The sequence below is a fragment of the Eucalyptus grandis genome, chromosome 3 (genome assembly GCF_016545825.1).
Source record: "Eucalyptus grandis isolate ANBG69807.140 chromosome 3, ASM1654582v1, whole genome shotgun sequence".
In the NCBI taxonomy this organism is placed as follows: Eukaryota; Viridiplantae; Streptophyta; class Magnoliopsida; order Myrtales; family Myrtaceae; genus Eucalyptus; species Eucalyptus grandis.
Window position 1 is genome coordinate 8920057 of NC_052614.1, and position 24465 is coordinate 8944521.

The window sequence follows — 24465 nt, forward strand, 5'->3', positions numbered from 1 at the left end:
ATACGAATGTTAAGAAAATTTCAATTCGATAAATTTAAAACTTGAAAAATCACCAAATTTGTTACTCAGAGCATATCAATTCCCATTTACTATAATATGGCGGTGAATAAATTACCATCATTTTATATTATCAAGTACATGTCGACATCTATCAATTTACTTTTAACAAATCAACCTCCGAGCAATTACGGTCTCGAAGAAATCATCCTAGTACCTTCCACACCCCACAAAATTGATGGCCTTCATCCATATCCGAAATTCCAAACTAAATAATACTTACTTTATATCCTAAATTCTATCAACAAAGATGGAAAATTCTGAATGTCACAATTGCCCTTGCCCAACCCCCACGAGGCCACCCTCATTGGCTAAAAGCAAAGGATGGCCTCACTCGGGCAAGGGTCGTCCTTGCTAGCCAAACATGAGGCCAAATGCGAGGCCGACCTTTACCAAATCTGGACGAGGGTCACTAGGCCATCGGTGGCCGTAATAATGAGAAAAAGACTAGAAAAAATAAATTCAAAAAAATTAAAAATAAAAAATTGTAAAAATTGTCTAAGTTTGAGCCGGCGGTGCTACATGGGATAGCCGATATTTGCTTCAACGATTTCTAGTTAAAATGAACCGATAAACTATATCGATAAATTATCAAAAGTTTTAGGACTAAATTGACCAAATAATGAGATTTAGGACTAAACTAGTATGAGTGTGATAGGCTTATGTTTTATTTATCTTTTGAAATTATACGATACTGTGTCTTGTGAGGCTTAACGGGACCTTACTTGTTACCTTTTCCTCTTGTTTAACTCTGTGCTCATGAACTGTGGTGTTAGGAATTTTTGGGTTTATCTTAGCCCGCACATGTCATTTTCCTTCGCCTAATAAATTGAATTGTCGTTTTTTTTTTTTTTTCTGTTATGGAGAAGCCTATTTAAAATCTAGGATAACGCTCAATTTATCTCATGAATATGGTAAGATGCCATCAAGATCCAAATGAACAATCCAAACACGACATTATTTGTATTTGATAACATGGAATATTCGATGACGTGGACTACGAAGATAGCCTTCATATGGTATTCAATAGAGGGACACACATCGGGGGCTCACGACGTGATAATGCTAGTGTTTATCTAAAGATTCTTCGCGTAGGGAGCATTATTTCCGATGATAAAGACAAGGTGTCTCCCTCTTTAGCCAGCCAAAGGTAGGTTTCGTCGACCCATCCCAACGTTAAACTTCCAGGAAACCTCACTGATGGGGACAACATCATTCATGCGTTGAATGTTATCCTCACTCATCGTTAATAATGCAAGTAGTGGAATACTGTCGCACGCACGAGGCGGCGTGATTCTGTCGTGGGCACTGAATATGTGACATGACAAGAGTAAAGAGACAGATCAGTCGTGGTTGATGATGACTCGGCCACTTCGTTGGACCAACATGCGCACCTACACTCCCCAGTGAGTGACCACAACGATTTTTAGAACAAGAGTAGTTAAATCTAATTCGATCTGAAATAAAGTAGTGTTCAGATTTATTATTATCTTTAACCGGATTCCTTCTATTTATTTCGCGGCTTCTAGATGAATGTGTCGGAGCCTTTCAAAGTCAAAAAATGGGAAAATATAAAGATTCCGTCTCCATGAATTTTCTTGTAGGACCATCTCAAGAGAGCTCAATTCCATCTGCAAGTCTAGATTTTTGACCGATCCTTAGATTCCCTGGGCCAAGAAAACGAAAGAGAAAATGATCCTTTTGCGAAGACTTGGACTTCTGAGTTGACCTGCTCTTGTTGTTATCAAGTTCGATATTATGGGATCAAAGAATCGGGCGAGGTCGACTGCTCGAACTCGATTTCCAAAGTAAAATTCTCGGAACAATACTGAGCTCAAGCTTGATTCGATATGGCATTTTCTTTCTTGCGTGTAGCTCCACTCAATCAAGTAACAGCAAATTCCAAGCTAATGTGAGACTAGGCTTTGGATTACTTTCCTGTCGAACTCGTAGAAACCATCACGTGAAGACGTGTACCTTGTTGTGATCCTTGCATAAAGTATCATGCTTGCATGTGTATGGCCTTCAAAATTTTTGCCCATGGACGATCTTGGACTTCAAATTTTTTATGTCGTGACACGTTGGACAATACAATCTGTCAGAAGGTGATTGATTCCATATCATCGCCCTCCATACGCATTGGCAAAAACAAGCAACAAAAGAGAGAAAATCGCCTGTTCTTTGCCTTTCGCTCGCACTCGTGAGACACAGACCCAATCGGGTTCACAAACGAGATGAGCCCTAATTGGGCCGTTGCCTGCTCGGTGTCTTTCTTGACTTACTGTCGCTTCTACGTAAGTATAAAGATCCCTGTCCATCTCCGCTCAGTTCACTCAGTTCCATCTCCGAACGCCTACACAGTTCGTGGAAACCACAGGGAGAGAGAGAGAGAGAGAGAGAATGGCTGGTGCTAGATTTCTGTGTTCCTTCCTCCTCCTCTTGACCGCTTGCTCCGCCACAGCAGCTGGCTTCCAGGGCGCCGACCTCGAGTCCTCCATCCTCCAAACCGTTGGCCACGGCCGTCCCGCCCTCTCCTTCGTAGACTTTGCCAGCAGGTTAGATATCAACACCCCACTTATAAAAGAATAATGCAAAATATAGAGTTGTGGATGTTAGACAATGAAAAGTACATGAACCTATGAATTTTATTAGATGATTGTCTAAGTTAAAAGATCAGATATATAAAATCAATGACATCAATTTAATTTTAGTTTGGACAAGTGATCCAAAAAAATGCGAGAGTGGATAAAGAGAGAATTAGTTAACATCAGCGTGACTGTGTCAAGGCTACTATGTAAGCTACCCAATAGGAGGCTGTCATCGCGATAGGAGAATACTGTCAAGAAAAGGCCTATTTTGATGTTAAACAGTAAAAAATACATGATCCTAATTACATGCACGACCTTACTGAAAATCAAGAAATATTCTTGTTGTCTCTAACACTCATCTGGGTGTGTTCTTGGCTTGTAAATTCCCCTTTGTTGTCTATAAAAGATTGTTGACCTTTTCGATTGTTGTCGTTTATCCGCGTTGTTGGTGTTTGGTTTAGGTACGAGAAGAGGTACGAGACAGCGGAGGAGATCAAGTTGAGGTTCGATAATTACAGGGAGAATCTCAAGCTCATTCGATCCACCAACCAGAAGGGCTTGCCTTACACTCTCGCTGTTAATCGTACGTGGCAGTTCTTGACATTTTCTCCTTTTCTATTGGTCATGGTCGTTTTGGCTTGTTTTATAACCTGAAGCCGAAGAGATGGTATATTTAAGCTGCAGGAAAATTGTCCAAAAAGTCCTAAACCTATTCTACTTTTGTCAATTCAGTTTTAAGCCTTTCAATTTTATCAATTGAGTCTTAAATCTTTAAACATTTGGCCAATTGAATTCATTCAGTCAATTTTGATCGAAATTTGCGACGTGGATGTCGACCATCATACATGGCCTTTATCGGCATTTAGCGTGGACAAAAATTTATTTATTTATTTATTTCTCCTTTTTTTTTTCCTTTCTTCCTCTAGCCGGTTGCCTAGTCTCTAGCGACCGCCCAGAGGCCACGACCGGCGAGAGTTAGCCTCCCCGGCCTTGAGCAAGGTCACCTTCGCTGGGATCTGGCAAGGGGCGACCTCGTCGTCCTCGAGTGGGGCTCACCCTTGCTAGAGGCTAGCAAGGGTCGGCCTCGCGGGCCCCTGGCAAGGCTCGACCTCGCCAGACTTGGTGAGGGCAAGCCTCGCTCGAGGCTAGTGAGGTCGCCCAAAAAAGAGAGAAAAAGAGAGAAAAGAAAAGATAAATTAAATACATAAAAATAATTTTAAAATTCGAAAAAAATTAAAAAATTAAAAAGAAATTGTCCACGTCAGCAAATTACAATCAAAATTGATCGAATAAACTCAATTGGCAAAAAGTGAAAAAATTTATGACTTAATTAGTAAAATTGAAAAGTTTAAGACTAAATTCACAAAAATACTTAGGAATTTTTAGATAATTTTCCCTTTAGTTGTTGACACTGTCATCGCTGAGTTGATTTGTGCTTAATGGGTTGACAGAGTATGCTGACTGGAGCTGGGAGGAGTTCAAGACGCACAGACTGGGAGCTTCTCAAGACTGCTCTGCCACCACCAAGGGCAGCCACAAGCTCACCGACGCTGTTCTTCCCAAAACGGTATTTTTCACAGCGATGCCTCAATCGGAAGCTTTCCGCTCGTATTATCCTTCGGTTAATGAGATAAAACTACTTGATTTAGACTAGCAGCTGAACTGCTTTTAGCTGTGTGGTGTCTTCTGTATCGACTGGCAATTTTCTCTGCTAAATTACAGCAAAATAGTTACTCAGCTACCACTCGCTGCCTTGCGTCGGCATCATATTTTGGGTGCGTGTGTTTTACGAAAAATTCAATAATATAAAAAATTTCTTTCTCCAGTAAAATATTTTCTCGGAATACGGTTAATTTTTCTTTATTTAGTGATATATAATCAAGAATGTTTTCTATTGATTGGATATTATTGGAAAATAATTTCAATCTCACAACTCTATTTCATGCCAAAAAATTCAAACTTATAAAATTTTAAAATTCGAATTTTTAATTATTTTATTTCTCTTATTTTATTTTATTTTTAAAATTGGAATTTTTAATTTTCTTTTCTTTCATTCATTTTTTTCCCTTCCTCTGCCCCTACCAACCGACGACGACCATAGCTTTGCCTCACCGAGACCGGGCGAGCCGCAAGTTTGTTGGTCTCGATGGAGCATGGCTCGCCCGACCCAAGCGAGCTCGGGCTCGCCCGGTTTGCCTAAGTTGCAAGCACACTAACCTCGATGAAGCTTAGGTTGCCGAGCTTAGGCTCACATGGATTGGCCAAGTTGAGCTTGCCGGCCTCGACGAAGCTCGGGCTCGCCTAGATCAGCCGAGCCTTGAGCTCACCGACCTTAGCTGAGCTCAGGCTCACTTGGTTCAACCGAGTCATGAGCTTGCCAGTCTTGGCCAAGCTCGAGCTCACCTAGATTGATCGAGCCTTGAGCTCGCTAGCCCATGTCTTGGCTAGTTGCTGATAGTGGAGGAAGAATGGGAAGGAGGAGGAAGAAAAAGAGAAAAAGAAGAAAAAGAAAAGATAAAGATAAAGAAAATAAAAAATAAAAAATCAGTTTTTTTTTTTTTAGAAATTCCTATAAATTAGATTTTTCTAAATATTTTTATAAAAATAAATTTTTCATTAACCAAGGGTCTAAGATTAGGAAAAAATTTGGAAAATGTTTTCCGGTTCTTTCAAAGGAAAATTAGTTTTCTTGAATTTAAATTTTGATAGGAAAACATTTTTCGTTGATGAGGAAAATATTTTTCTGTTAATTCATTTTCCTAAGCGAATCAAACACCTGGGGTTCCCGAAACAAACATACTCTTTGTTTTCTTTGAAACATTCAAACTCAATGACAAAAATCCATTAGCTCCATCCATGACGACTAAACTTTCTTGTCCTCGCTTTTACTGATTGAAAGTGCTCGCTGAAACAACTTATTCTCTCTTCCATCTCAAGGTTTTGGCACTTTTCATGAGATCCAACACTAGATTGCTTATTACTGTAGAATCTACTAGCTGATCATTGAAGTGCGAGACCCGTGTCAATATTAGATCTTTTTTTTCTTCCAATCCTTCATATTTGCAGAAAGACTGGAGAAAAGAGGGCATTGTAAGCCCAGTTAAAAATCAACGCGGCTGTGGATCTTGCTGGAGTTTCAGGTTTTTCTTTGTTCTCCTTCTCTTCTCTTAGATTTATATTTGTTACTCACATTAGTACGTAACACACTTATTAACTTGGCAACTCATTGGGATGTCATTACGCTAGACTGCTAGTGACCTCTAATTTGCACTTTTGCAGCGCCACTGGAGCTCTCGAGGCTGCTTATCACCAAGCACACGGGAAAGGAATCTCTCTGTCTGAGCAGCAGCTCGTGGACTGCGCTACGGCTTTCAACAACTTTGGATGCGATGGCGGGTTGCCGTCACAAGCCTTCGAGTACATCAAGTACAACGGTGGCCTTGAGACCGAGGAAGCTTATCCTTATACTGCACGAAATGGTACCTGCAAATTCTCGGCTGGCAGGGTCGCTGTCAAAGTTGTCGACTCTGTCAACATCTCTATGGTAAGTTTCATGGGCAATCTGTAGAGTTAACCAAAAGAAAAGGAGAAGAAAAGGAAAAAAAGGCTCCGCAAATTTCATAAAGATAGTTTCAAATTGCCTTTATGTTTATATTTGCAATGCATGGTGGATTCAGGGTGCTGAGGATGAACTGAAGCATGCAGTTGGCATGGTCCGGCCAGTCAGTGTGGCATTCCAGGCCATGGATGTCTTCCAGCACTACAAGTCGGGTGTCTTCACCAGCGATGCATGTGGTAGCACTTCCATGGTGAGCATTTCCAAATAAAATGAAAGGAACACTATCTCCATCTCAATCATGTTCAAAGGATGCCAGTGCGCAGGATTCATGAAGCTTTCTAAACATCTGTTGGAATTAATTAGGGATTTCTCTAGGATAATTTCCATTGTTAGAAATATTTTAATAATCCTGTCCATATCTCTCAAGATAACACGTATATTGCACGAATATCGCAAGCAAATAACACATATATTGCACTTATATCTCCATTTGATTGTATATATTTTGATTAAGATAAAACCTAAAAATAGGTTGTTATATTCTTTTTAAATATATACATTAAAATATGGGTTAAGAATAGCACAACTACCATAACCTTGTTAAGACACTCACTTGAGTGCCACAAATTTGAAAAATTGAGTACTTGAATGCTATTGGCGATTTACCTCGTTGGAAAATCCGCTAGTCATTTTGCATGACTTCACCGACACTGACACAGACATTAAACATCTACTGGAGATAATTAGAGATTTCTCCAGTATAATTTCCATCGTTGGAGAAATTTTAATAATTTTGTTCATTATTTATATCTCTCAAGATATTGCATGAATACTGTCGCCAAATGGCATGGACATTGCACATCTATCTCCCTTTGATTGTGCATATTTTGTTTGAGATATTATTTTAGAATAGTTGTCTATAAAGCCTATAAATAATTTGTTTCACTCTTCATTAATATATATCGAAATACACACAAATTCCACATTTCTATTTTCCACATTATTATTCTTAATTACATCGATAATCTCTACCGCGACATTTAATTTGAGCATCTATCTTGTCAAGATTTATATAATTCGATTCCTTACTGCTAATGAAGTTTTTCATGATAGGCGATACTCATGCTCGTGCCTAATGAAAACTGAATGTATTGTATCAGGATGTGAACCATGCTGTTGTTGCTGTCGGTTATGGAGTTGAAAACGGTGTTCCATACTGGCTTATCAAGAATTCCTGGGGAGAGAGCTGGGGCAACAAAGGATACTTCAAGATGGAGATGGGGAAGAACATGTGTGGTAAGTTCCCCTTTTGGTTTTCGTAGAACTACTAGAACAAAACGGTGCTAGGATAACTATGCTTTTGAAATTCTTGCTGTTGTTTTAGTCCATGTCCATTCCTTTTATGCTTGACTTTCTACTAAGTTGCTCCGTCCTCGTCTATCGATCTTAAATTGCAGGTGTCGCTACTTGTGCATCATACCCTGTTGTAGCCTAGATTGTTTTTAGAGAACCTAATGGTCTCGTGCGTCACGTGATTCGAGACATATTTGCTTCACCTCAAGGTTGAGTACTGTAATGTAGCATAGAAGGGTTTATGCTTTAGCGTACAAAAAATCTTCAGGACAATTGTAATTCCATATGTTTACTGTTATGTCAACGAAGACCTTATAAATTTCAGTCTATGTTTGCGTGGCATGAAACTCTATCGTTGCAAGAATAACGCATTACTGCAAAGGAAAATATGATTCTTCCACCATTAAAACAGCATGGGAATGAAGGGGCAAAATTTCACTCAAACTAAACGCTTTCGCTTATTTGCTCGGTAGAGATTGATGCACGGTCTTACACACATGCTAACACTCACCATGCGATGTTTAGATAGCCTAGGAGATGTGATACTATCTTGATTGCACCAGAAGAGACAGTAGCCAACATCTTTTATTCGCAGGGCAAATTACACATGCAAAAAGATAAGCAAAAGTTCATAGTTCGATTAGCCACCATTCATATCCTCATTCCTTAACATGCTAATTCGAATTACATCGTATTTGCACATGTTGCACAACAGTAATTCTTTTTCCTTTTCTTTTTGGTCATCCATTACGGTAATTGCTTGTCCTAGTGGTGCCTGAAACACTATAAGGCTCTCAAATTGCAATCATCACGGGTCTCTTTTTCTTGCATTTGTCATTTCCCATGAGCTTGATCGACTGGAGTTACAGCTCAGGAGAGAGAAGCTCATGATATATGCCTCATTCTTTCTCCAGAGAAACAAGAATAGTACCAAAGACTTTCCAATTTAATATGTTCCTAGAGTGATTAATAACAGAGCATGCAAATGTGGGGGATAATTGTTTAAAACGTCTTTAATCTATTGTATGAGACTCAATTCAATTCTAACGTCTCAAACATTTTGATAATTTGCCAAATATAGCTATTCTAACCAATTTAGACTAGCAATTGCTGACATAGATGCCAGCCTTCCTACATGAAACAGCTATTAAGATAGTCGGCACTAATGTGAACAAATTTTATAAATTTTTCTACATTTTTTTCTATCTTTTTCCTTTTTGTGTTTTTTATTCCTTTTTTTTTTCTATTTCCCTCTGTCGATCTGGCCAAGGCGATGGTTGACAAAGATTGTTGCCACAAGTGAGGGCTGGGATGCTTTGCCAGACACAATGAAGGCAAGATAAAGTATCAAAAAAAAGTCTTAAACTCATTGCATTGATATCAATATAATTTTAAATATTTCAATTGGACTAATGTAGTTATATACGTATTCACACTAGTATCAATTGAGTTTATTCTGCCAATTTACATCGGAAATTGCTCACGTGGACACCTATCCTACATTGCACGGATGACACTGAGTAGACTTTTTATAATTTTTAATAATTTTTTGAATTTATTTATTTCTTTTTCCTTTCATTTTTTTCTGAAAAAAATTTTAAATTTTTTCTACATTAGTGTTATTCATGTTACATCGAACATCCGGCATTCACGTCAATAATTTCATACCTAAATTAATCGAATGAACTCAATTGATATCAATGTGAAAATGTTTAAAATTTTGGTCCAATTAATTTTTTTAAAAATGAATTAATAGTAATGCGATAGGTTTAGAACCTTTTTTCATACTTTTATGATTAATTCAATCGATATCAATGTGAAAATGTTTAGGACTTTGCTCCAATTAAAAAATTTAAAAATGAACTAATATTAAAGTAATAGGTTTAGAACCTTTTATATACTTTTCTCATACCCAAGAGACGAATATTTTCTCCAAAATTAAACCCGAAGAGCTTGGCGTTTAACAACCTGGAGTAAGCCTCGTTCCTTCCTACCGAAACCGGCGACCTTTACTTGATGAGCGACGCGCGGACCCCTGGAGTGCCTTAACTTTGGCCAAAGGGACACTTAAGTGCCATAACTTACGAAAGGTACACTTAAGTGCCAAAATCGAAGTAAAAGGGATCACTTGAGTGCCAATCCGGCCAAAATATCGATGTGGCACTTTTCCGGCGAACCGAGTCCAAAACGACACTGTTTTGCACACTGACGTGGCCAAAATGGCGTTGTTTTGGGCTGACGTGACAAAAAAAAAAATAAATTAAAATAATTAATTAAATTAAATTTATTTAAAATATTTTAAAATAATAATTTTAAAATTAAATTTAGTTAAAATATTTTAAATAAATAATTTTAAAATTAAATTTAGTTGAAATATTAAAAAAAAAAGGGGAAAGTGGGGGAGGCGTCGAGGGATTAGCCCTCGCTTGCTGCCGCCGCCCGCCGCCGCGGGAAGGGCCGGAGACGACGGGGGAGGGTCGGCTAGGGTCGTCGGGCCCTGGCTAGGGCCGGCGACCCCACCCTTCCCGGCGGCGGTGGCTGAGGGCTAATCCTCGGCCGCCTCCCCTCTTTCCTTTTTTAATTTTTTTTAATATTTCAACTAAATTTAATTTTAAAATTATTATTTTTAAATATTTTAACTAAATTTAATTTTACATTTAATTAAATTTAATTTTTTAATTTTTTTACCACGTCAGCCCAAAACAACGCCGTTTTGGCCACGTCAGCGTGCAAAACGACGTCGTTTTGAGCGCACTTCGCTGGAAAAACGTCACGTTGGCGTTTTGGCCGGAGTGGCACTCAAGTGATCTGTTTTTCTTCGAATGTGGCACTTAAGTGTACCTTTCGTAAGTTATGACACTTAAGTGTCCCTTTGGCCAAAGTTATGGCACTTGAAGCGTTCTTTTGCCCTCAATGAGCCCCTAAAGTGGAGACCCTCGAAGATCTTTTCTTGTGCAGGACAGAACAAAAAAGCCCTCTTCTTGCCTCGCGGAGAAAGGTTTTTTCTAGTGTCTCTACGTGAAAAGGAAGATTAGCAACCAGCAATGGATCGTGTGGCCCTCCGACGAGGGCCGGCAAGGGCATCACAGCCTTCGCCTGTGGCCAGCCACCACCACCAGCCATTCCCGAGCCGCAACTACTAACGGAGATTAGCTAACATTCATATCCTTACAGAAATTGACTTACAGCAAAATATTGGGTTAAAGTCCGTACATGAATATCCTTCGTGATATCTTCCCATTCAACAATAGGTAAGGGTGTAATGGCCCTGTTGGTGCGTGCAAACCTCAAAAGCTCTCAAATCGCGATCTTCATTCTCTTTTCATCTATTATGTCATATTCCACTCGATCTATCGATCAAAATAAATTACAGCTCGGGAATAGAGAGCAAGAGACTGTTCAAATATGCCTCATTCTTTTACCCCAGGAAAAAGAATTGTACCAAACCTTTGCTAATTTAATAACTTCCTAGAGTGATATAAAATGTAGTCAACAAAAGAATATAAATTGTTGGATCCTTTCCCTTCTAGCTTACGATGAAACATAACCCAAAAATCGATCCCTTCGCTAGACCTTGCTAAAATTTCTCCTCCTTTGTATATTAATGGGAGACCGACAAATTATTTTGGATGATAAAAAACAACGGTTATTTACATTTAAAATGAGCAGAGGATTGAAGGATCTGGAAAGCTAATGACCCATTAAGGCCTTGCAATAGCAGCTGTGTTTCATTTTTCCTGAGGGCATTGTTCATTACTGATCATCTCACTCTTTAGTGATGCATAAGCCAGAGACTTTCGACTTGGATGCTAGAAGTCTCCATTTTGGACTTCTGATCCATGGGGACATCTAGATAGCTATCAAAATCTCTCTACTATACAAGAAACAACTCCAGTTCTCTGCATAATTGAGCTGTGATGCCAGGTATTACCTCCCGAGTCCTGATGTTGCTGTACTGGATGTGCATAAGCTCTTCACAACATCAAAACACTTTTCATGCCCCAGGACAGATTGAGCTACCTCCCAGCCTGAGAACCAACAAAGATGAAAACAAAGCCAGTAAGCACGTCCACTCTAAAAAACTGATGGACATTATTCTGCAAATCCTACTGTGTATTTCATTCTTCATAAAAACAAGTGTGCAATCATCGATGCAATAAGTAAAGACATTATTTTCTAGACAAAGAAAAACATCAACACCTTGTAAGAGTTTTCCTAATGTGGGCTACATTAATTAATATTGTAATTTACTGCTTTATGGTTATTGTAAAATGGGATTGGTCTAAGGTGAGATAGAAGGTTTCTTAATTAATCTAATATGAGACTGGTTAGTGTGGATCGAGTTGAACCTGGCTCGTAATGAGGGGGTCTTATTGGAAACTCTATAAATAGTGCTAAAATCTCTCCTCTAACTCTAATTCTCACATGTATCATCACATAAGGAGCGTTAACCTAACACTAAAGGGTGAGGGCCGCCTCATTGAGCCAATGATACGGAGGGAAATAGAGGATAAGGATTTGCGCGTGAAATATCAATTTTCCACTTCCGCTTCAAGTACGATAGATCCCAAAACATGTGCGTTAATCTTTCTACTCAATTATGCATGTTCTTGTTCGAGTTATGGAGATCTTGGGATTGCATAATTTGTATCCAACATGTGGTATCAAAGCAACGATAACCCTAGAACTCGAACGCATAAAATTTTTGCCATAATTTGTGATTTTCGTGATTTTTTGTTCAATAAAAGTAAAATTAAATCACAAATTCGTATTGGGCTCGACGAGACAAGTAGATCTATTGGTGGCGCATCATCGGGGGAGGCCGCATGCGCCCCCACGTGATGCCACGCGCAGCCAGGGCGTCGAAGACATGCCCCACGCGCAGTCACGCTTCTTCACGCGCCCCCACACACGTAGACTGGCATCACTATGATGTTAGCGACTGGACCTGACTCGACTTATTGACCCGACCCGACCCGTTGACCTAACCCGACCCGGTCAATCGTTGACTAAACCGGTCAATCGGTCGGACCACTACTAGTTGAACCGGTTTTGACCAGTCAAGATACGCTCGCGCATGAGCTCCATGCGCAACACACTCAGGCAGCACGTGTGAGCTTGTGGAGCGTTCGATCGGTGCGTGGCTGGTGGCGTTGGGTTCGTATGATCATTCTCTATCTTATGGTGTATTTATTGTACATGTTTAATGATTTTAATGGATGTGAAAATACATATGAAACCCTAAATACGTATGTTTTTAGTGTATTTTTGCGTATTTTTCTTGTATTTTTTTTTGTGATTTTGAAAATACAAGTGTTGGGTTACAGGTATGTTATCACATAAACATTATAAATGTGTGATTCATTAATAAAAAAAAAATTAAACTTTATTGTGAACTAAAGCTAGCTTAATGAGATACAATCATTATGGGATAGTAATTGAATTATGTGTTGAGGTGATGATAAACAATTAAAGTTATGAAACTTTTGTTGCTCAAGCATACTTCTTTATACACATCTTGATGTATTTTTGTTTCTTTTAGTAATGTTTGAATGATGGACGTCTTAAGGACTCGTGACCAAACTGATTGTACTAATTAATACAGTTGCTAGATGTAGGTAATGCATGTCAATTAAGTTATTACATATTATATCTAATCTCATCTGGTCACTCGTTAATGTCTATCAAGTTGAACATTTTTTTTTTATGGTTAAGAAATATGACAACATTTACACAGAACAATAGTATCTACTGTTGTAGTTTAGATACTTGATACCGTGGTTTGACTCAATTTATAGGCCATTAGTTGATGTAATGATATTTGTTACTTAAAATTGGCTAATAAATCAGCTGTTGGCTTTGGAGTCATGTTTGCCTTATGAAACTTACGAGCGATAGTGGATTAGCTGTCAGGCTTGTCGATATGGTGTACCATGTATTGCTAATGATGTTAACTTGTGATAGATCCTATAGATCAGTATTCTTTTTATGTTGTTTTGGTAACTTGTAATCTGAGTGCACAAGAGACGCTTTCTTATATGTTATGAGGAGTTTCTTATGTTGCTATGATCGGTGATTTTCTTGGATGAATGAAGTGTAATTAGCATGATATGTGATTTTGGTGATTTACTGCCCCTATCACTAAAGTTAAAACCACACACACACACACACACACACACACACACACACACACACACACATATAGTGTATATGAGTAGTAAGGTTTATATCCCTAGTATGAGAGAGTTTCAAGAATTCAATTGAGTAGAGATCGCCAAAGTGACACGCTTGATTGAATTTGAGAAATTTCGGTCTTGTGTATTGATTGGGATGTCACTTGGCCTAATGCGTAGTCACTCCCAAAGGAGATAATTGTGTATTAATTCATGGAGGGATACATGATGGTATGGTGGAGGAGTGACTAATCCTAGTGGTTCATATGCCTAAAGGTGATGAATTCATGAAAATTGGAATATATTCTGATAACCGCTATCATGTGAGAGTGTATGATTGCATATCATATATTCTGCCCAAATGTGATTATGTGGTTATGCGTGCGACTCTCTGGATGTGTATTTATACGTCAAGTTACACGGTGCTCATATGATACTAATTATATACATTGCTTGTTTTTTCAGTCACATTTTCTGTAATTAATAACTCTATTATTATTGAGATTTTTACTGCTTCAAATTTTAAGTTATGGACATATGATTTGTTGCTTGGGAAAAGAGTAATAGAATTTGCTTACTATCCATGAAGCATTCCATTCATGAGCACTTGAAAAGTGGTTTACCAACTGACTGCACTGCTAAAAGATGATAAAAGCCTTAGTGGCTTGAATTATATCTAATCTAATATCGAAATTAGGACACATCTACAAAGATTGTGTTTAAGTCATAATGGCATATATATCTCGTATATGGTTGAAGAGGTTGTTTCCAAATTTTTTTTATTTAAAGAATAATCTCACACATGTCTAAAGAAAGAGTAGAAAAGTTGGCAATGTTGATATTATGTCTACTCTTAACGGTTATCTAAAGACTTCTATAGATTATTGTTGAAGTAAAATTACCGAGGTAAAAAATAAATCGATTAGAATTAGTCTTAAAGGTTGTCATGCTTAATAGTGACCGTGAGTATTTTGGCAAGTATGACAATATGGAATAAATTTTGGGGTGGTAACTTAATTTACTATGTTTGAAAATCCTGACAAAAGATTTAGCTGAAAGGCATAATTGCACCATAATTAGTATAGTGATGAGTAAGACTAATTTATTCGGTCTACTGTGGGCTGATATTTTGAAAGTAACATTTTCACATACATACAAAACATGTTTCTTACCAAAGTTGTTCCATGAACTTCTTTTGAATTATAATTTTTATAGATTGGACATAATTTTAACTTGGATCATATTAAATTTAGAGATGTCATGCAGAAGTGAGATTATCTAATCCAATTTTTAGTGCATTGGAATTTAGATTTACTTGGAATTATTTTGTTTCTTACCCATATTATTCAAAGGGGTATTGATTTTATGACCCTAATGAAGGTACAAGAATTATGGAATCACATATAATAAAGTTTCTAGAGTTCGACTTGTTGTAGATGATAATTACTCTCATATTATTAAGGATAATAGTACAATGGAGGTTATTGTGTCTTTGCCTATACAGACAATTGTGGAAAGATTGCTGAAAACTTAAAAATAAGCCAATTGCCAAAGGCAGCAACAAAGGAGCCTTGGAGACTTGTGGAGTACTCGACTATCTAGAAGCAAGCACCCGAAGTCGGAGTGAGCAAGCAAATCCAGATACTTTTGAGACACTCACACTTCAATCTTCAGAGCTAACTTCCATGGAGGATGTTGACTGCATCGTCCATGAAATCAACAAAGAAATTTGAGAGAGAGAGAGAGAGAGAGGTCCCTAGGGGAAATCCTAAGAGAGACACTCGAGTGGAATTCTAACTGATAGAAAAGGTTCACGAGTAGGAATGATCATCGATCACTTTACCAAACCATGTAAGCCCTTGAAGTTTCTAATTTTGTAGGAAAATTACCAAAAAAAGTTATCTTATTGCGCTTGCATCAATTCAATTTTAAACATTCTAATGATTCACTAGTACATCCTTTTGGTCAATATTAACTAGAAAACACTAACGTGGCGATCCAATCAATATCAATTGTTCTTTGTGGCTGTTCTATGTGGTGTGTGAGTGCTAACACTAACAAAAAAAATTAAACATTTCAAGGTCATGTTTTTTTTCTTTTGTCTATTTTTTTTTCTTTACTTTCTACTGGTGTCCGGTTTCAAGCAATGGCAACAAGGGTTAACCAAGCCACCATCTAACTCAAAAATTGATGGCCTCAAGCATCGTATCGTCCTCTCCATCAACATGTTTAGGGGATCACGATACAAATCTGAAAAAATATAATAATAACAATAATAAGGGGAGAGCTAAAGTCCAGCAAACAAAATCTCTTAGTTTAAGGTAGGAGATCAACTTACCACTAAACCCGGTACCAACCAACAACATGAGTTCAAGCAATACAAAATAAACATGTATGACAAGTGTGGAAATAATGCATTATCTTTCTATAAATGATATGATGACGGAAACAAAAAAATAACATGGCATAAGATCAATCATTCAAAAGCAAGTAAATGGCATATTATTTTATGATGCACCGGTATCACCAATGTCTCACCACTATACACATCGAAGATCTATTCTTTACTCGAGACCAATATTACATAATAGTAACCACTCAAATGCAAGCAAATGGAATAATATTTTATGATGCGTGGTTACCACTAATGAGACAACATACAAATGTACGCATACGCATGATCAAGACTTATTAAAGAAAGATGAATAATGATCGTTGTTTTAAAATCATTAGAACTACAAGTAGGAGGGTTTGTATGTTCCAATAGAAATGCTTCAAGTGACCCTCAATAAGTAGTTAGGGTGCAAATGGCCTAATAAGATTGGCTACAAGAAAATATCTCTAGAGAGCTCCTTCTTGGCCGGGTAAAAGATTGAGTCACGTGGGCATCAAATGACTAAGGTTAAAAGAGGTGATGTAAGGTATGACCTCAAAGTTATATTAGGCTCAATGTCACTAAGAGAATGTGGCTAAAGATGATTGGTGGAAAAACGGAGAGAGAAGGAGAACTACTTATTGGCCAATTAAAAATGAATAGATAAGAGTTAGGCTTATCAAGAGCATTAATTGGTTAAGGTAAAAAAAGATGATGTACTAAATGATATGAATACTAAGCTAGGTTCAATGTCTTTAGGAACATGTGGGTTAATATCATTAGTAGAAAATGAGGAGAGATATGTGCAATTTAGAGAATGGCTAACGGCTCAACTATGGGCTTCTAAACTAGACAAGTTACCGAAATGTTTATTAATTAAGTGCATAAACAGGGAAACCAGTGTTTAGTCAAAACATTAATAAACCAGAAAATATTTTGAATCCACTAATATTATTAGTGAACAATACGAATGCTAAGAAAATTTCAATTCGATAAATTTAAAACTTGAAAAATTGCCAAATATGTTACTTGGAGCATATCAATTCCCGTTTACAATAATTTGGTGGTTAATAAATTACCATCATTTTATATTATCAAGTACATGTCGACATCTATCAATTTACTTTTAATAAATCCACCTCCGAGCAATTACGGTCTCGAAAAAATCGTCCTAGTACCTTCCACACCCCACAAAATTGATGGCCTTCATCCATATCCGAAATTCTAGACTAAATAATACTTAACTTTTATCCTAAATTTTATCAACAAAGATGGAAAATTCTAAATGTCACAATCGTCCTCGCCCAACCCTCACGAGGCCACCCTCATTGGCCAAAAGCGAAGGACAGCCTCACTCAGGCAAGGGTCGTCCTCGCTAGCCAAACATGAGGCCAAATGCGAGGCCAACCTTTACCAAATCTAGGCGAGGGTCACTAGGCCCTCGATGGCTGTAATAATGAGAAAAAGACTAGAAAAAATTAATTAAAAAAACAATAAAAAAATTGTTAAAATTGTCTAAGTTTGAACCGGCGGTGCTACATGGGATAGCCGTTTTTTGCTTCAACGATTTTTAGTTAAAATTAACTGATAAACTATATTGATAAATTATCAAAAGTTTTAGGACTAAATTGACCAAATCATGAGATTTAGGACTAAACTAGTATGAGTGCAATAGGCTTATGTTTTATTTATCTTTCAAAATTATTTGATACTGTGTCTTGTGAGGCTTAACGGGACCTTACTTGTTTCACCTAAAAAGGTAGGTTTTTCCTCTTGTTTAACTCTCTGCTCATGAACTGTGGTGTTAAGAATTTTTGGGGTTTATCTTAGCCCGCACATGTCATTTTCCTTCGCCTAATAAATTAAATTGTTGTTTTTTATTTCTGTTATGGAGAAGCCTATTTAAAATCTAGGATAACGCTCAATTTATCTCATGAATATGGTAAGATGCCATCAAGATCCAAATGAACGATCCAAACGAACGATCCAAACGCGACATTATTTGTATTTGATAACATGGAATATTTGATGACGTGGACTACGAAGATAGCCTTCATATGGTATTCAATAGGGGAACACACATCGGGGGCTCGCGAAGTGATAATGCTTGTGTTTATGTAAAGATTCTTCACGTAGGGGGGCATTATTTCCGATGATAAAGACAAGGTGTCTCCCTCTTTGGCCAGCCAAAAGTAGGTTTCAGTCGACCCATACCAACGTTAAACTTCCAGGAAACCTCACTGATGGGGACAACATCATATCATTCATTGAATGTTATCCTCACTCGTCGTTAATAATGCAAGTAGTGGAATACTGCTGCACGCACGAAGCGGCGTGATTCGGTCGTGGGCACTGAATATGTGACATGACAAGGGTAAAGAGACAGCTCGGTCTTGGTTGACGATGACTTGGCCACTTTGGACCAACATGCGCACCTACACTCCCCAGTGAGTGACCACAACGATTTTAGAAAAAGAGCAGTTAAATCTAATTCGATCTGAAATAAAGTAGTGTTTAGATTTATTATTATCTTTAATCGGATTCCTTCTATTTATTTCGCGGCTTCTAGATGAATGTGTCGGAGCCGTTCAAAGTCAAAAAATGGGAAAATATTAAGATTCCCTGTCTCCATGAATTTTCTTGTAGGACCATCTCAAGAGGGCTCAATTCCATCTGCAACTATTTTTGACCGATTCTTAGATTCCCTGGGCCAAGAAAACGAAAGAGAAAATGATCCTTTTGCAAAGACTTGGAATTCACAACCTGAGCTGACCTAATCAAGTTCAATATGATGGGATCGAAGAATCGGGCGAGGTCGACTGCTCGAACTTGATTTCCAACATAATATTCTCGGCATAATAATGAGCTCGAGCTCGATACGATATGGCATATTCTTTTCTTGCTTGTAGCTCCACTCAATCATGTAAGAGTGAATTCTAAGCTAATGTGAGACTCGGCTTTGGATTACTTTTCTGTCGAACTTGTAGAAACCATCTCGTGAAGACGTGTACCTTGTCGTAATCCTTGCATAAAATATCTTGCATGCATGTGTATGGCCTTCAAGATTTTTCCCCATGGACGATCTTGGACTTCAAATTTTTTATGTTGTGGCACGTTGGACAATACTATCTGTCAGAAGGTGATTGATTCCATGTCATCGCCCTCCATACGCAATGGAAAAAACAAGCAACAAAAGAGAAAAAATCGCCTGTTCTTTTCCTTTCGTTCGGACTGTGAGACACAGACCCAATCGGGTTTACACACGTGATGACCCCTAATCGGGCCATTGCCTGCTCGGTGTCTTTCTTGACTTACTGTTGCTTCTACTTAAGTATAAAGATCCCCGTTCATCTCCGCTCAGTTCACTCAGTACCATCTCCGAACGCCCACACAGTTTGTGGAAACCACAGGGAGAGAGAGAGAGAGAGAATGGCTGGTGCTAGATTTCTGTGTTCCTTCCTCCTCGTCGTGACCGCTTGCTCCGCCGCAGCAGCTGGCTTCGAGGGCGCTGACCTTGAGTCCTCCATCCTCCAAACCGTCGGCCACACCCGTCCCGCCCTCTCCTTCGTAGACTTCGCCCGCGGGTTAGATATCAACACCCCACTTAGAAAAGAATAATGCAAAAATAGAGTTGTGGATGTTAGACAATGAAGAGTACATGAACCTATAAATTTTATTAGATGATTGTCTACGTTAAAATATCGGATATGTACAATCAATGACATCAATTTTAGTTTGGAGAAGAGATCCAAAAAATGCGAGAGTCTATAAAGAGAATAAGCCGATGTCAGTGTGACCGTGCAAGCTATTTGATAGAAGGTTGTTGTCGCAATAGGAGAGCGCTATCAAGAAAAAGCCTATTTTATTATTAAAAAACAAAAAATGCATGATCCTAATTACATGCATGACCTTATTGAAAATCAAGAAGTATTCGTGTTGTCTCTAACACTCATCTGGGTGTGTTCTTGATTTGTAAATTCGCCTTTGTTATCTATAAAAGATTGTTAACCTTTTCGATTGTTGTCGTTTATCCGCGTTGTTGGTGTTTGGTTTAGGCACGGGAAGACGTACAAGACAGCGGAGGAGATCAAGTTGAGGTTCGATAATTACAGGGAGAATCTCAAGCTCATTCGATCCACCAACCAGAAGGGCTTGCCTTACACTCTCGCTGTTAATCGTACGTGGCAGTTCTTGACATTTTCTCCTTCTCTATTTCTTGTTTTAGACCTGAAGATCAATTCGGTCATAGTCGTTTCGACTTGTTTCGTAACCCGAAGCCCAAGAGATGGTCTATTTTAGCTGTTGCTGCTGTCGTCGTTGAGTTTGATTTGTGCTTGATGGGTGGACAGAGTATGCTGACTGGAGCTGGGAGGAGTTCAAGACGCACAGACTGGGAGCTTCTCAAGACTGCTCTGCCACCACCAAGGGCAGCCACAAGCTCACCGACGATGTTCTTCCCGAAACGGTATTTTTCACGGCGATGCCTCAATCGGAAGCTTTCCGCTCGTATCATCCTTCGTTCAATGAGATAAAACTACTTTGATTTAGACTAGCAGCTGTACTGCTTTTAGCTGTGTGGTGTCTTCTGTATCGACTGGCAATTTTCTCTGCCAAATTACAGCAAAATAGTTACTCAGCTGCCACTAGGTGCCTCGCGTCGGCATCATATTTTCGGGTGCGTGTTTTACGAAAAACTCAATAATATAAAAAATTGCTTTCTGGTAAAATATTTTCTAGGAATACAATTAATTTTTCTTTATTTAGTGATATATAATCAAGAATGTTTTCTATTGTTTGGATATTACTAGAAAATGATTTCAATCTCACAACTTTATTTCATGCCAAAAAAAAAATTGAACTTATAAATTTTTAAAATTCGAATTTTTAATCATTTTATTTCTCTCTTTTTTATTTTTCTTTTTTAAAATTGGAATTTATAATATTCTTTTTTTCTCATTTATTTTTCTTTTCTTTCCTTCTCTTTTCGCCCTTCCTCCACCACTACCGGCCGACAACGGCCATAGCTCCGCCTCGCCGGGAGCTTGCAAGCCGCGGGTTTGTCAATCTCGACAAAGCGCAGCTTGCCCAACCTTGGTGAACTCGGGCTCGCCTAGTTTGACTAAGCTGCAAGCACATCAACTTGCATAGAGCTTAGGTTGGCGAGCTTAGGCTCACCAAGATTGGCCAAGCCGCGAGTTCACCGGCTTTGACGAAGCTCGAGCTCACCTAGATCAGCCGAGCCTTGAGCTCGCCAACCTTAGCCAAGCTCGGGCTCACTTGGTTCGACTGAGCCGTGAGCTAGCCGGTCTTGGCCAAGCTCGGGCTCACTTGGATCGGTCGAGCCTCGAGCTCACTAGCCTGTGTCTTGGCGAGTTGCCGACGATGGAGGAAGAAAAAGAGAAAAGAAGAAAAAGAAAAGAAAATAAATGGTAATAAAAATCAAATATTTTAAAATTAGATTTTTAAAAAATATATTTTTAATAAAAATAAAATTTTCATTACCAAGGGCTCTAAGATTAGGAAAACATTTTGGAAAACGTTTTCCGGTTCTTTCAAAGGGAAAATCGTTTTCTTGAATTTAAATTTTGGTAGGAAAACATCTTTCGTTGACTAAGAAAATATTTTCCGTTGGTTCATTTTTCTAAGCGAATCAAACCCCAAAAAATGGGGTTTCGCAAAACAAACGCACTCTTCGTTTTCTTTGAAACATTCCTATATAATTGAGTTATAATGAAAAAAATCCATTAGCTCCATCCATGACGACTGAACTTTCTTGTCCTCGCTTTTACAAATTGAAAGTGCTTGCTGAAACAACTTACTCTTTCTCTCCCCATCTCAAGGTTTTGGCACTTTTCTTGAGATCTAGGACTAGATTGCTGATTACTGTAGAATCTACTAGCTGATCATTGAAGTGTGAGACCTATGTCAATATTAGATCTTTATTTTCTTCCAATCCTTCATATTTACAGAAAGACTGGAGAGAAAAGGGCATTGTAAGCCCAGTTAAAGATCAAGGCGGCTGTGGATCTTGCTGGAGTTTCAGGTTTTTTTTTTCTTCTTCTTCTCTTCTCTCCTCTTCGATTTATATTTGTTACTCTCCTAGTACGTGACAAACTTATTAACTTGGCAACTCATTGAGATGCCATGATGCTGGAGTGCTAGTGACCTCTAATTTGCACTTTTGTAGCGCAACTGGAGCTCTCGAGGCTGCTTATCACCAAGCACACGGGAAAGGAATCTCTCTGTCTGAGCAGCAGCTCGTGGACTGCGCTACGGCTTTCAACAACTTTGGATGCGGTGGCGGGTTGCCGTCGCAAGCCTTCGAGTACATCAAGTACAACGGTGGCCTTGAGACCGAGGAAGCTTATCCTTACACTGCACGAAATGGTACCTGCAAATTCTCGGCTGGCAAGGTCGCTGTCAAAGTTGTCGACTCTGTCAACATCTCTATGGTAAGTTCATGGGCAATCTGTAGAGTTAGCCCAAAGAAAGGAGAAGTAAAGGAAAAAAAAGCTCCGGAAATTTCATAAATATAGCTTCAAATTGCCTATATGTTTATATTTGCAATGCATGGTGGATTCAGGGTGCTGAGGATGAACTTAAGCATGCAGTTGGCCTGGTCCGGCCAGTCAGTGTGGCATTCCAGGTCACGGATGGCTTCCAGCTCTACGAGTCGGGTGTGTTCACCAGCGATGCATGTGGTAGCACTTCCATGGTGAGCATTTCCAAATAAAATGAAAGGAACTGTATCTCCATCTCAATCATGTTTGAAGGATGCCGATGCGTAGGATTCATGAAGCTTTCTAAACATACGTTGGAATTAATTAGGGATTCCTATAGGATAATTTCCATTGTTAGAAATAATTTAATAATTTTGTCCATATCTCTTAAGATGGCACATTTATTGCATGAATATCGTAGGCAAATGACACGTATATTGCACATATATCTCCATTTGATTGTGTATATTTTGATTAAGATAAAGCCTAAAAATAGGTTTTTGTATTCTTCATTAATATCCACATCCAAATATGGGTTAAGAATAGCACAACTACCATAACTTTGGTACGGCCCTCACTTGAGCGCCACAAATTTGAAAAATTGAGTACTTGAATGCCATCACCGATTTACCTCGTCAGAAAATCCACTAGTCATCTTGCATGACTTCGCCAACACTAACATGAACACTAAACATCTGCTGGAGATTATTAGAGATTTCTCTAGTATAATTTCCATCGTTAGAGAAATTTTAATAATTTTGTTGATTATTTATATCTCTCAAGATATTGCGCGAATACTGCAGGCAAATGACACATATATTGCACGTCTATCTCCCTTTGATTGTGCATATTTTGATTGAGATATTATTTTAGAATAGTTATCGAATAAAGCCTATAAATAATTTGTTTCACTCTTCATTAATATATATCAAAATACACGCAAATTCCACATTTCTATTTTCCATATTTTTATTCTTAATTACATTGATAACCGTGACATTTAATTTGAGCATCTATCTTGTCAGGATCCGTATAATTTGATTCCTTACTGCAAATGAAGTTTTGCATAAAAGACGATACTCATGCTCGTGCCTAATGAAAACTGAATGTATTGTATCAGGATGTGAACCATGCTGTTGTTGCTATCGGTTATGGAGTTGAGAACGGTGTTCCATACTGGCTTATCAAGAATTCCTGGGGAGAGAGCTGGGGCGACAAAGGATACTTCAAGATGGAGATGGGGAAGAACATGTGTGGTAAGTTCCCTCTTTTGGTTTTGGTAGAACCACTAGAACAAAACGGTGCTAGGATAACTATGCTTTTGAAATTCTCGCAGTTGCTTTAGTCCATGTCCATTCCTTCTATGCTTGACTTTCTTCTAAGTTACTCCGTCCTCATCTATCTATCGATCTTAAATTGCAGGTGTCGCTACTTGTGCATCATACCCTGTTGTGGCCTAGATTGTTTTTAGAGAACCTATGGACGCATGCACCAAGTGATTCGAGACATAATTGCTCCACCTCAAGGTTGAGTACTGTAATGTAGCATGGAAGGGTCTATGCTTTAGCATACAAAAATAATCTTCGGGACAATTGTAATTCCATATGGTTACTATTATGTCAACGAAGACCTTATAAATTCCAATCTATGTTTGCATGGCATGAAACCCTTTCGTTGCAAGAATAACACATTGCTGCAAAGGAAAATATGATTCTTCCGCCATTAAAACGGCATGGAATTGAAGGGGCAAATTTCACTGAACGCTTTCGCTTATTTACTTAGTAGAGATTGAATGCACAGTCTTACACACATGCTAACACTCGCCATGCGATGTTTAGATAGCCTAGGAGAGGTGATACTA

At 38.4% G+C, this 24465-nt stretch overlaps 2 protein-coding genes across 4 annotated transcripts; both read left to right on the forward strand.

Annotated features, from left to right (window-relative positions):
- The first annotated feature begins 2394 nt into the window (after positions 1 to 2394).
- LOC104436414 (thiol protease aleurain) lies at positions 2395 to 24265 on the forward strand. Of its 3 annotated transcripts, none has more exons than XM_039310430.1 (9): positions 2395 to 2445; positions 19516 to 19688; positions 20160 to 20281; positions 20454 to 20569; positions 22074 to 22147; positions 22292 to 22556; positions 22688 to 22819; positions 23725 to 23860; positions 24027 to 24265. In XM_039310430.1, exons 2-9 carry the CDS (start codon positions 19534 to 19536, stop codon positions 24062 to 24064), a joined length of 1038 nt encoding a protein of 345 aa, XP_039166364.1. In that variant the 5' UTR covers positions 2395 to 2445; positions 19516 to 19533; the 3' UTR covers positions 24065 to 24265. The 3 variants fall into 3 exon arrangements, with proteins under 3 accessions (XP_039166364.1, XP_039166365.1, XP_010047474.1); XM_039310431.1 differs by lacking the exon at positions 2395 to 2445 and adding an exon at positions 15467 to 15482 and having other exon boundaries at positions 19519 to 19688; XM_010049172.3 differs by lacking the exon at positions 2395 to 2445 and having other exon boundaries at positions 19460 to 19688.
- On the forward strand, positions 2428 to 7904 carry LOC104439005 (pro-cathepsin H-like). Its single transcript, XM_018870009.2, has 8 exons — positions 2428 to 2612; positions 3107 to 3228; positions 4097 to 4212; positions 5712 to 5785; positions 5925 to 6189; positions 6323 to 6454; positions 7365 to 7500; positions 7662 to 7904. Exons 1-8 carry the CDS (start codon positions 2458 to 2460, stop codon positions 7697 to 7699), a joined length of 1038 nt encoding a protein of 345 aa, XP_018725554.2. The 5' UTR covers positions 2428 to 2457; the 3' UTR covers positions 7700 to 7904.
- Positions 24266 to 24465: the final 200 nt, after the last annotated feature.